Here is a 13302-nt window from a genome sequence, read left to right as displayed (position 1 = left end):
GAGCAACCTCCTAAGGGGGGTTTCACACTTGTCCACGGACGGGTGAAGCACCCACAAAGTTCATCCGCCTTGGTTTGTGGCATACGTCCGCATGCCTATTCACAACCAGGTGGATGCTTTTTCTATAAGTACTAAATACGCCACCTTTTCTTGACCAAAATTGGAATGTCTTAGTGGTAAAGTTGGCTTGAACTGAAGAAGGTGTCCCTAGGTTCAAATCATGCAGATGCACGGATTGGATAAAATCTCTCGAACATTGTCTTGGGTATTGGGTTGAGGCCGCCCATGAAAATGCTTTTGCGCGTCCGTGAGTTAGACGCCACATTATTTTTTGGCAAAGGGCAAGCGGACATGTGTGAATAGACCTTGTAAGGGGCGCATATTTTAATTGGTTGCCACTCTGTCCGCCCTTTCGTGGGTGGAGGATGAGTGTGAAACGGGCTTAAGCACTTATTGGGCTTACCTTAATGGTCTACGTGCTCCCCACACTTTTTTTTTTTGGGTGGTTGTTGAGAAACACTAATTAATTAAGAGCGAATTTTGGGCAAGTGTTGTGCAAGGTGCTACGTGCTATCAAATGAAGCCTCAAGCATTTACAAATTACATTTGTGTATCTTGTCCGCTATGTTTCAAACTTTGCTCGAGGTAGCTCGTTCGAGCTCTTTCAACATGACGGCCCAATCCCATTCCCTCTTTCCCCTGCTCCAGCCTCCTGTTTCCATACACCTGCACTCCTTTACTCAATCCACCACATTTTCGCGTAGCTTTGCATTGCTTTTTACCCCGCCTTTTCCTCCTACAGCTGGAGCGCCCTTCCGCCTCAGGAGCATTGACACTGTTAGTGAGTCGTTCACCGCTCGCCATATGCTGGAAACACGAATTAATTCGAGTTCAGGCGGCGTGAAGCATACCGAAGAAGACGATATCATGAAGGACATTTTAGTGCTTGTGAGCAATTCTCTACAGCTCAAAGATTCAGTCAATTTCTCTAACCGGGGCATAGGTCCCGACATGAGGGATCGAGTGGACAGATTGTATGATCGAGTGAGTCTGCTCAAACAAAGCGCTGAGAGAGCCGTTGGGAGCGGTGGGCGCGTGACCGCCCACCTTATTGCGACCTTCAAAGTAAGCACTTGTTCTGAGCTTGCGCATTTAATGCCATGCATCTCAGGGACAACATAATATATGGAAAAAATGGTCTCGGAGGCGAAGGCAATTGTCCCACTGCTAAAACGGGTTCCTGTTGATTATTGCTTCCAGGGTCTTCAAAGAGAGCACAGCTCGTTAGAAAATATTGTGAGGCTTGCCATGGAAGCAGGTCCAGTGCTCATTGAATTAGAATCGGACGGTTTGCAAAAGTTAAATTCGCCCAAGACAAAAGGGGAAGACAGTCCAATCTTGCAGGGAGGAGAAAATAGACCTTTGATAGATGAATCTAGGAATATAGAAGTATTTCAACGATTGAAGCGCGAGAGTATTGTAGACGTTGCTTCCGTACCAAAATATGCCATGAAAATTCCAGCAAGTGAGGTAGTCTCCTCGTACCAAACATGTGTGTTTGCCTGAGCGGAATTGTCTTCAAAGTCTAAGAAGTCGAATTTTTGACAGGATTCATCTGCACTTGCTGCACTCAGAGCAGAGATTGAACGCCGAGTAATGGAGCAGGTGATACTGGTCAATCTTTCTTTCTTGATTTTGCTTGTAGATTATGGAAGTGGAGGCTCAGAGGGATCGGAAGTATTGTGCTCAGTTTTCTCAACAATAAGTGTTTTTGCAACAGCTTGTGGAAAAGCAGAATGATAACCGTATGGCCCCAATTCAAACGTCCAGTGAAAATCCTCAGGTAATCCTCGAATGCTTCCACCGAAATAACAAATGTAGTGAGCTTTCATCTCGAGATGTGTATGCCTTTGGCAATGTGTATTAGATCTTGAAGGTAATACTCAGCAGCAATTACGTTTTGGGCTGTTTGTGTCATAAACAAGGAAGTTCAAAGTGCCAGGCAAAAAACCAATTTGGGCGGGACGAGTGGAACTGACTCTCCTCTTACGAGGTATATTTCTTCATATTTGTTGATAGAAGGCTATGTTGCTGTGCTCCATCACGAAAGAAATCACTAAGATTTAGGATACTTGATCTTAAGTCCAACCCAATAGCTCTTAAAGTCAAGCAAGTTACTTCCATGATCCTTTGGGCTATAAACATAGTACAATATCCTCTTAGGAGCGGTCTATTTTGCCTCTCTATGTTCTGTTTAGAATGGGCTCACATGTCCCATCATGAAGCTATGTAAAGGGATTTGTACCAAGTTCCTCCTGCAAAGTGTGGGATGAATGAGGTTTGAGATGTCTTGAGCAAACACCTTCAAGTTGGCCTTCATGGCATATGCACTAGCGTACTGTCCCCTATGTGAATCTTGACGACCTTCTGAGCATACTTCTCGGATGTGGGATGCTGTCTTGTCTTTGACAAACATTTGGTAGTGGTCTGTCATCCAAAATTATCGACTTGGCTGTATCGAGTGTCTTGTCGTGGTGGTCCCTAGTTATCCCATCTAAATAACAATAGTTAGTAATATTCTTTCCCTGCCCCACCCCACCCCACCCCGCCCCTCCTCCCTTTCCCTCCCCTCTCCCTCTAGATATCTGTTAAGGAGGGTGGACTTTACATCCATGTCCAAAAATGACAAGCCCTGTGCAGTCAAAACAGCAGCCGGGTCAAAGGTATTGTCGTTTGTGAATATCCTTTGCCAAGTCTGGCCTTGCAATTTATCTGGTGTCTGGTCTGATTTCTGTTTAACCACTTAGATCCCTTCAATACCCACAACATTTGTTCTGTGACAAAAGTCACAAGACTTTTTTAAAGGTTGAATCCATTGCTTCTTGCTATGTCCATTTTGTGCTGCCTACTCAATTAGCTTTGGCTCAAGTATGTTAACTCTTTCCCTCGAAGCACATTCCTAGGCTTTGGAAACAAAATTTGCTCAATTTCTTGTAAATTGACCTGAGCAAGTAGCAAACCCTACGCCTTGACGTACTCAAGTCAGGGTGGTGTGGCATACTGTGATCCTCTCCCAAGCAGGTGGGGGAATCCAAATTTGGGATCATTGCAGATCAGGGCCTTATGGCTCTAGGCACTTCCACATTGGCAAGTTCCTTTGACCCAAGCAATTTCCATATTTTGTTTATGCCAACACATTTGCTTGACAAAATTGCATCCTTTCTTGTTGGTCGGATCATTGCGCCTGCACGTGTGGATCTTCAAGCCTATTTCAGAGCATTTCATTGCCACAATCTACATCCCGTGTGCTGCTGCTGCATAACTGCCTTCAACAAAAAGAAAGAAAGAAAGAAAGTTTATTAAAGTCTTCGGAAGACTGATGGGTCTATGAGACTGTGAAAAACCTGGTACAAACGAGCTGTGGTGGTGGAGCTACTAAATGAGCATCCACACCAATGCAAATGCAAAAAATGCAGAATGTCAGTACTATGCTATTGGGACGACCTTGGCTGAAGAGTGCAAAAGTACTCCATGACGGGGGTTCAGAAGAGATGATTATCAAAACGGAGAGTCATACCGACCAACCCTGGGAAGGTTCCGAGTTGTTGCCGACCAAAGAATTTGGAGGTCATAGATCCATTTCCTCAGGATGTCGAGTCACGATTGATGGAGCTACAGATTCTACCTGTAGGTGAGATGCATTTTTGAATTGGTTGCAGACATCAAACAGAAGTTGTGTTAGAAATTGACCAACAAAGGGTACACACAGCGGAAGACTAATAGAATAGCGCAGGAGCTCACACAGTGTGTAGGGGGAGTGGAATCACAAACTTTTTTACTTAATGTGCATCAAATAGATGTGCAGACTCATCAATAGACAATGATCCAGCCAGATATAGAAGCTACCAAAAGAATATATATTGCCGTCCAAAGCTATGGACACAATACAAAAGAGAGAGAGATCCAAAGTCCCACCAGAGAAAAGATCTCTCCACCTTGTTGTCTGCAAACCAGCCTAGGTGGGCTGCCAATGAATGTACTAAGTCTGCAGCCCTTCTGCCTTAGTTCACCTTCAGGTTGAGGCCCGACTGTGGCTCGTGGTGCTGCTGCTTTCTGCTCCTCAAAAGGCTGCTCCAAAGATGAGTTATGAGGGAACAAAGGCCCTCTGTTTATAGGCCCAAGGGCTGGGAATACCAGCCAACCCAGGTGCCACGGACTGGCTGACCTGGTCGGTCAGTTTTCCCCTTCCTGGCCGACCTGTTCTGGCCTCTCCCGGGGCATAAAACCAGGGCCAATTGGCCCATAACTTTGCAGGGGCACAGCCCCTTTGTTTGCCCATAGCTTGCCCTGGTTGGCTGGCTCCAACCAGCCCTAACCAGGCTAGTCTATGGCCGACCCTATTGTGCCATATCTCCGCCATGTGCCAGCCTTCTGCCAGCCCCATTGTTGTGTCTGTTTCTAGGCTTGATGCAGGCCACGTGCCTATCCACGAACACCCACCATGTGGCACCTCTTGGCTCATCATTCAAGGATGCCTTGTTCGTTGGATGCTTCAAGTTCAGGAGTTCAACTTTAAGATTATTCATAAACCAAGTAAGAGCCATGTAGGAGTTGGCTGTTCATCCAGGTTACCAGCACCCGAGGCAACACAGGGAGCTAATATGGAACTGCCAGATGCTGAACTCTTTGCAGTGGATTTTCATGAGAAAGAGTATGCCGAGTTGATGTATTATTTATCTAAGGGCATGTTAACTGACGCAATGCCTTGGGATAAGCAGAGGCAAGCAGCCTTGAAGGCTTGGAAATACACCTTGATTGGTGGACAGCTATATCGACAGTGTGCCGATGGAGTTCTTCGCAGATGGGTTTTGCCACATGAATGAGCCATTGTCTTGTAGGAAGCTCACTCGGGTCCATCAGGCGGACATTTTCAAGGGGAGTTAACTGCCGGAAAAGTCTTGCAGGCAGGTTTGTGGTGGGAAACCTTGTTCAAGGATGCTTAGACTAAGTGCATGCAGTGTGATGTCTGTCAACGCACTGGACGCCTACTGGCTAATCAGTCTATCCCCTTGCAACCGACTCGCCCATGGGAAGCTTTTTAGAGATGGGGTTTGGACTTTGTTGGTCCTTTCAAGCCAGCGAGGTTCGCTAAGAATAAATACATCATTGTTGCCATTGACTATGCTATTAAGTGGGCAGAAGGTAAGGCACTCCGAGACAACTCGGCTTGGAGCACTGTTAAGTTTGTTTTTGAGAATATCATATGCAGGTATGGATGCCCTTTGTAGCTTCTCAGTGACCAAGGTACACATTTCCTTAATGATGTGATGCAGTGTCTTAAGAAAGAATTTAAAAGCATGCATACGGTCTCCACTACGTACTATCCTCGTGGAAATGGTGAAGCCGAGTCCACAAACAAGACACTTAAGCTCATCCTCACCAAGACAGTATAGTCAGCTAAAGGTGATTGGGATACAAAATTGCATTATGCTTTGTGGGCGTATAGGACTGAGTATAAGGTGACTACCAATCTTACACCCTTTCGTAGGGCCTTTGGCTTGGAAGCAGTTGTTCCCTTAGAATTTATTGTTCCAAGTCTTCGAATTGCTACCGAGTATCACTTATATGAGTTAGAAGGAATCAAGGGGCGATTGCAACAACTATGCCACCTGGATGAGTTATGCCTCTGAGCAGCTTGGTTACAATTGGTGGTACAATGCAGAAGAAAGGCTGAGCATGATAGACACATTGTGCCTAAGCATTTGAAGAAGGGTATGCTCGTGTTACTCTACAGTGCTAAGTTGGTACCTATCGAAACAAATTTCAAGTTGGGTTGGAATGGATCCTATCGACTAGTTGAAGTCTTTGACAATGGGACCGTGCAACTCGAGGATTTGCAAGGTAATGTGTTCTCTGAGTTGTTCAGTGGAAGCAAAGTCAAGCCATACCGAGCAGCGAGTTCTTCGGATAGACGGAACACGGACATGAACCACTCGGTTGACAATGCCTAGTGAATTTCGCGGAGGACAGAATGCCAGTTAGCTATTTGGTCACAATAGAAGAAACACGTCGTATGCCGCCACGTGGCGCGGTATTTATGTTGAAGGCACATTAATGCAAAATCATCATGCTAAAGAAAGGGAGGCTCATGCAACCATTGATTTGACGGGACATCTAGTTGCAGATCCCGTTTGGCTACATCTGGTTAGGGACTGTAGTTGTTATTGTCAATTACACTCTTAGTATACTATTGCCTTTACCTATTCGTTGTCATCTACAACAACTATCTCTTTGTTCTTGCTTACAACATCCTCAAGCTTTTCGTCGCCCTTTCTACTCCATCTGTTTCTGTTGCTCTAGCTCACTTCCTTTGCGACCCAACCTTTTTGTTAGTCGTCTTGTTCCTCCCTCAGCATCTACATTGTCCTTGTAGTCATGGAAAGTGCAGAGTGCACCAATCACCAGAAGAGGAAGAGAAGCACTCGCATATTGCCTCCACACCCTATTGAGGACCTCTCCAACGATATCCCAATGTGCCGATGGAGTTCTTCGCAGATGGGTTTTGCCACATGAATGAGCCATTGTCTTGTAGGAAGCTCAGTCGGGTCCATCAGGCAGACATTTTCAAGGGGAGTTAAATGTCGAAAAAGTCTTGTAGACAGGTTTGTGGTGGGAAACCTCGTTCAAGGATGCTTAGACTAAGTGCATGCAGTGTGATGTCTGTCAACGCACTGGATGCCTACTGGCTAATCAGTCTATCCCCTTGCAACCGACTCGCCCATGGGAAGCTTTTTAGAGATGGGGTTTGGTTTTTGTTGGTCCTTTCAAGCCAGGGAGGTTCACTAAGAATAAATACATCATTGTTGCCATTTACTATGCTACTAAGTGGGCAGAAGGTAAGGCACTTCTAGACAACTCGGCTTGGAGCACTGTTAAGTTCGTTTTTGAGAATATCATATGCAGGTATGGATGCCCTTTGCAGCTTGTCAATGACCAAGGTACACATTTCCTTAATGATGTGATGCAGTCTCTTAAGAAAGAATTTAAAAGCATGCGTACGGTCTCCACTACCTACTATCCTCGTGGAAATGGTGAAGCTGAGTCCACAAACAAGACACTTAAGCTCATCCTCACCAAGACAGTATAGTCAGCTAAAGGTGATTGGGATACAAAATTGCATTATGCTTTGTGGGCGTATAGGAGTGAGTACAAGGTGACTACCAATCTTACACCCTTTCGTAGGGCCTTTGGCTTGGAAGTAGTTGTTCCCTTAGAATTTATTATTCCAAGTCTTCGAATTGCTACTGAGCATCACTTATATGAGTTAGAAGCAATCAAGTAGCGATTGCAACAGCTAAGCCACCTGGATGAGTTATGCCTTTGAGCAGCTTGGTTACAGTTGGTGGTACAATGCAGAAGAAAGGCTGAGCATGATAGGCACATTGTGCCTAAGCATTTGAAGAAGGGTATGCTCGTGTTACTGTACAGTGCTAAGTTGGTACCTATCGAAACAAATTTCAAGTTGGGTTGGAATGGATCCTATCGACTAGTTGAAGTCTTTGACAACGGGACCGTGCGTCTCGAGGATTTGCAAGGTAATGTGTTCTCTGAGTTGTTCAATGGAAGCAAAGTCAAGCCATACTAAGCAGCGAGTTCTTCGGATAGACATAACTCGGACATGAACCACTCGGTTGACAATGCCTAGTGAATTACGCGGAGGACAAAATGCCAGTTAGCTATTTGGTCACAATAGAAGAAACACGTCGTATGCTGCCACGTGGCGGTATTTATGTTGAAGGCACATTAATGCAAAATCATCATGCTAAAGAAAGGGAGGCTCATGCAACCATTATCTGAAGGGACATCTAGTTGCAGATCCCGTTTAACTACATCTGGTTAGGGATTGTAGTTGTTATTGTCAATTACACTCTTAGTATACTATTGCCTTTACCTATTCGTTGTCGTCTACAACAACTATCTCTTTGTTCTTGCTTACAACAGCCTCAAGCTTTTCGTCGCCCTCTCTACTGCATCTGTTTCTACTCCATCTGTTTCTGTTGCTCTAGCTCACTTCCTTTGCTACCCAACCTTTTTGTTAGTCGTCTTGTTCCTCCCTCAGCACCTACGTTGTCCTCGTAGTCATGGAAAGAGCGGAGTGCACCAATCGCCAGAAGAGGAAGAGAAGCACTCACATATTGCCTCCACACCCTATTGAGGACTTCTCCAACGATATCCTCACGAGAATCTTATAGGCGAATCGCTTAATAAAGTTTTCCAGCTTACCGTGGACGGAAGTATTGGACGAAGAGCTGGCAGATGAGATCTTGGACTCTACAATGAGGAGGACCATAGCCTCATCATCAATGACACGCATGTCTGGATTAGTTCTGAGCTGCTCAAGAAAGCCTTTAGGCTGAGGCAGCATACTAACCATGCAAAGTTTGCAGATGCCAAGAGGTGCAACGCCTACTTCGAGGACAACCACTACTACTCCTTGCAGAGGTTATTTGATTAGCAAGGCAGTTGAGGAAAGCCTAGGGATGACCTGCCAATTTCTATCTGAGTTTATGGGCTGGAAAAAAGTGTCTGATATGTTCCAAGGCAGTACGTGGCTCGGGTCTCGGGAGTGGAGCCAGCTATGGGCAGTGAGCCGGGGCTAGTCACACTATAAGCTCGGCCCACATCTTTGCATGCTGCAACACTGTCTGGTGTTGGGACGGGTACCCTGGCCAAATTCATAACCCCTATCAGGTGGAGCAGGGCCATCCGGGTCCAAGAATGGTGAGCCAGGCAGCAAAGAGGATGGGTAGGGTCACGTCAAGCAAGGGACAAGCAAACAGGAGAATCTGCAGTATGTTTGTGTAGCCATCTCTTTACACTCCGCTCGGCTTGCTGAACAGAGCATGAGTAGGGTCTGAGCGAAGATACCTTCTACTGCCTTAGTGTGTGAAGCACCTCCCCCCTCCCCCTTCAGTGGATTTCTGCCTTGAGGTGCCCATCTGCCCACTCGGCAGTGACAACTCCTGCACACCAGCCTAGCCATCTGAGCCATCATGGTCTGGTGGCTATTGGCGAGGCAGCTTGTTAGGGTGCTCATCAGGAACCTGGAAGAGACGGACTAGCTACCCATCCAGTTGTGCTTGTAACCGTGCATTCTTCTCCTTCAAGTCCTTGTTCTCTACAACAGCCTGCCTTAGTCGTGCGTTTTCCTTTTCCAGGACCTCAATTTGGGTCCGAGTGCCCTGCTGCTACTGCAGTTGCATGTTCTTTCCTACCAGGCTCATCACTTCACCCTTGGCCTTGGTACAGCGTGCTCTTAACCTTTCCACCTCGCACTGCAGGTTGCTAAAATTTGTCTTTAGCTCAGTCTGGGCTTGTGGCAGTAATTCTGGAGCATCTCTTCATAAACTGCGTTCTTTCCATCAAAGGGACTTGCATTCCCCAAACAAATCTGCCTCGGCCCGGAACAGGTTTGCCATTTGCTCCTAAAAAAACCTTGACATCTCTTGGTACCGCATCTAAAGAAATAAATTATGCTTGAGTATCTAGGGAGGGATCCAGTGGTTGGCCAAAAAGTCCAACGCCTACGCCGTGTGCACCATATTTTCCCTTAGCACTTGCCACCACTGGCTCTTGGTGGCAGTCCGGTCCTTAAGTTTGTTCTTTGTGAGGAAGGGGTTTGAAGGGAATGGTTCCGCACGGGGTAGGCTCTGTAGAAGTGAGGGAGGTGGAGGTAGAGTAATGGTGGCCAATATGGAACCACCCTTCTATTGCTCGGTCTTCTGTGAGGGGCTCGGTATCGCCTTGACCTGTGATGGCTTCCCTCTACTCCTTGGGCGTGACTTCTGTTGGAATATGGAAGAAAGTACTAGAACTAGAAACTAGAAATGAGATGACAAGACTGAAAGATAAGAAATACCTTGAGAAGAGTGTAGACAAGACACAAGCTAGACTGATAGATTACAATGATGTGACCCATTGAATACATGGGCCAAAGTACAAGACATAAGGCAAGAGTGCTTATGGGATAATTGTAGAAGTGCCACATGGCACACACTCAAGACATAAAGACTAGACTTAGACTTAGACAAATGTAGACTAGGAAATAGTACACTTAGTGTGCACTTATCTCCAACACCCTCCTTAAGTGGACACTAGGAGTAAGACAGAAAGACAAGACTAGAAGACAGACTGATAGACTGAGAGACAAGATAGAAAACATGACAGACAAATGATCCTGAGACATCCCTCCTCAAGTGATATCCTCATATGGGTCCACAAGGGTAAGGACAAGATGGATCTAAAACACAGTCAGATTGATAGACAAATAGACAGACAGACAAGACTAGATAGACAGAAGACTGACTGTAGACAAATAGAAAGACCAAGACACTAGAACCCCTTGACCTACATCATCGGTGGTCAAGGTGGTAGACAAGACATAGAAGTAATCAGAAAGCCCACTTCTCATCATGTGAGGAAGGAACATCAGGATCAGCTGATGGAGATGTTGCAGCAACATGGGCTGAGGTAGATGCAGGAGCTGATGTAGAGGTTTTGGAGTAGCAGTCCCTCTCCCGGTGATTATCACGGCCACAAATGGTGCATGGATGAGCCTTGAAACAGTCCTTCTCCACATGATTAGTTTTGCCACAATGGGTGCAAGGCTTTCTTACCTTAGAACTTCCTTTCTTTGCTAAAAATGCAGTGTCAGTTACCTTTCGTTGTTGAGTTCTTTCTTCCTCTTGGAGAGCATTGATGATACCCTCAAGAGAAGGATTATTATGATACTTGAAGGTAGTGACAAGAGTAGCATAGGAGTCAGGTAAGCTTTTGAGAAGCACAGCAATAGCAATATCTTCGGAGATGGGAGACTTGACTGACGCAAGCTGAACCATAAAACTGCGAAGATAATTGACATGAGAGGCTATAGTAGCTCCTTCCTGCATATGTAGATTAAAGAATGAGATCATAAGTGCAATCTTAGAGTTTTTAGATCGGGCTCCAAAAAGAGTGTCCAAAGTGATCCATGCTTGAGAAGCAGACTGTATGTCGGAGATGTGATGAATGTAATCATCTCCAAGGCCGAGCAATATCATAGCATAGGCTTTGTCGTTCTTGGCAGCGACAACTTGCTCAGATGGACCTTCGGGAGCATCACGGTGAACAATGTCCCAAAGGCCTTCTTTCATAAGATGGCACTTGATTTTGATCTGCCAAGTATGAAAGTTGGACCCATTGAATTTGTCGATAGATATGAGAGAATGAGAGGAAGATGTCATGTGGGAAGGTCTTACCTCTTGCTAGGATGCAAGGGCAGTGTCTATTCCCTTACAAAATAAATGAGAGGAAGAGATCCCAGAAGCCGGTTCTCTCACCACTTTGTCAGGGCCATAGCATATGACAACCCATCGAAGCAGGAGGAACCAGCAAAAAAGGGGAGACTGTTCAGCAAACTGAAAGAGGCAAAGCTTAGTACCTTAATCCCGGGCAGAAGTAGAAGTGTAAAAAGGATGTAGATCTCTGTGAAGATGGAGTTGGAGAAGTCGTCAGCCTGTGCAGGTACGGATTTCGTACAGTCGTACGGACTGTACGGACTGCTGTACGGACGACGGCGAACAGAGTACGGACGACGGCGCAGAGCTGTACGGATAGCAGGAACGGGTGCTGGATCTGTCGTGACAGCAGATTTACGCAGATCTGGCGCTACAGCAGAGAGTTGCGTAGATCCGGCGTGACAGCAGATCTGGCGCTCAGATCTGTGGCTGAGCTGCACAGATTTGAAGCGCAGATCTGGCGCAGATACTTGGAGCAGGCGGACACGCAGCAGAATCGCGCAGATTTGGAGCGCAATGGCGGGGCAGAAAGAGGGCAGATCTCGGACAAGAGGCGGCCAGCAGAAGCGTAGAAGAGGGTGGTGCAGAGGTAGAGGTGCCACGAGAGGCTAAAGAGAGATGCCGGAGGAAGAGGTAAACTGAAAGGAGAAGACGAAGCTATGGCTACAGCAGAGTGAGAGGAGAGGAGAGGGGATCTACATGCTCTGATACCATGTTGGAATATGGAAGAAAGAACTAGAACTAGAAACTAGAAATGAGATGACAAGATTGAAAGATAAGAACTTCCCCTTCCCGCTGCTCGGGCGTCCCACTGCCTTCTACCCTCTTGGTAGCTTCCTTCTCCACATTCTTGAAGGTGCCCTTCTGGCTGTTCCCCTCGAGACTGACCTATGGCTCCTCGGAGGTGCCCTTGACACCTTTTGCCTCCGGGTTGCCCCTGGTGTTGTTACTCGGAGGTGCTTTTGTCATTGTTCTCCTCCAGCACTTTATCTTGGGTCCCTTCACCCTTATCCTGCTCTTTGGCTTGCTCTTCCAGCCCCTTTCTTTGCTCGGCTTTCTCGTCCTGTGCTTTCTGCTCCTTGGGCTCCGCTGCCTTCTCTTGTGCCTTTTGCTCAGCACCCTGGTCAGCCTTTGGCTCTTGGACCTTCTCTCCATCATCGTTGTCCTGATCCCACTCCCTTCATGAGTGTCAATCCCTCCTTCCATGAGGCATCTTCCATTGAGAGAGATTTTCGTTAGAGAAAGCGTTAAGCCCTTGTTCCGTCAAGGCGTAAGCCCTCCTTATGAGGCATCTTCATCATTTCTAAATCTCATCTTGTAGAGCCCATTCTGAGATCTGATATCTAGAGCTCTAGTTATGGTGTATTGAAATTCCATGAGTTTCCTTGAGAGATTGCATGAGTGTAGGGTGCAGAACCTCTTCATGATTCTCGTTCTGTATGGGTTTTGAAGGATGAGCATCTTCATCAACTTCCAAGAGAGAAGGCTTCAACAGAGTTCAACTAGCCAAAGTGCTTGATGCTCAGTGACCTTCATGGGAGACTCCATAGCAAACGACCATAGGCACCTTAAACATGCACACAAAGCGAGACACCTCCATTCAAAGATAACAACAATGCATAGCTCCAAAGCTCAATCCCACAATGCCATCTCTCTCAGGTCATGCTCCATAGTTCTCCAGCCAAGCAAACGACCCTCTCAGCCTAGACAAAGCCAACAACTCCTCAGCGGCTCCCTCAAACGGCCAAAGGCTACCTCCACAGCCGACTTGTCACTTCAATGATATTTTCCACGCCTCCAACGACCTACTTCATGGCATTCTAGCAATGCTCACCACAGTCGATGAGCAGTGGTGGCGGCTCCAACCACATTGCCTCCAATGAACACGACATCACAACCCAGACTGTGCGTCTTCTACTCTTATCGACAATGACAAGAGTAGAAGACTGTGCGTCTTCTACTCTTA

General features: G+C 46.4%; 1 protein-coding gene across 2 annotated transcripts in view; it reads left to right on the top strand.

Annotated features, from left to right (window-relative positions):
- Positions 1-644: 644 nt before the first annotated feature.
- Positions 645-13302, top strand: part of LOC147899701 (uncharacterized) — a 112331-nt gene continuing 99673 nt past the window's right edge. For both annotated transcript variants that reach the window (XR_015541471.1, XM_087378700.1), the window contains exons 1-5: positions 645-1125; positions 1261-1530; positions 1609-1665; positions 1781-1843; positions 1986-2053. Coding sequence is in view for 1 of the 2 variants with exons in the window: in XM_087378700.1 (XP_087234826.1) it covers positions 670-1125; positions 1261-1530; positions 1609-1665; positions 1781-1843; positions 1986-2053 (914 nt within the window). In the remaining variant the exon portion in view is untranslated. The remainder of the gene's footprint in view (positions 1126-1260; positions 1531-1608; positions 1666-1780; positions 1844-1985; positions 2054-13302) is intronic.

Source organism: Dipteris shenzhenensis, chromosome 8 (genome assembly GCF_047967505.1).
Source record: "Dipteris shenzhenensis isolate YYH24624 ecotype China chromosome 8, Dip_SZ_1.0, whole genome shotgun sequence".
NCBI classification, from domain to species: domain Eukaryota; kingdom Viridiplantae; phylum Streptophyta; class Polypodiopsida; order Gleicheniales; family Dipteridaceae; genus Dipteris; species Dipteris shenzhenensis.
This window is presented reverse-complemented; position numbering and strand designations above follow the sequence as displayed.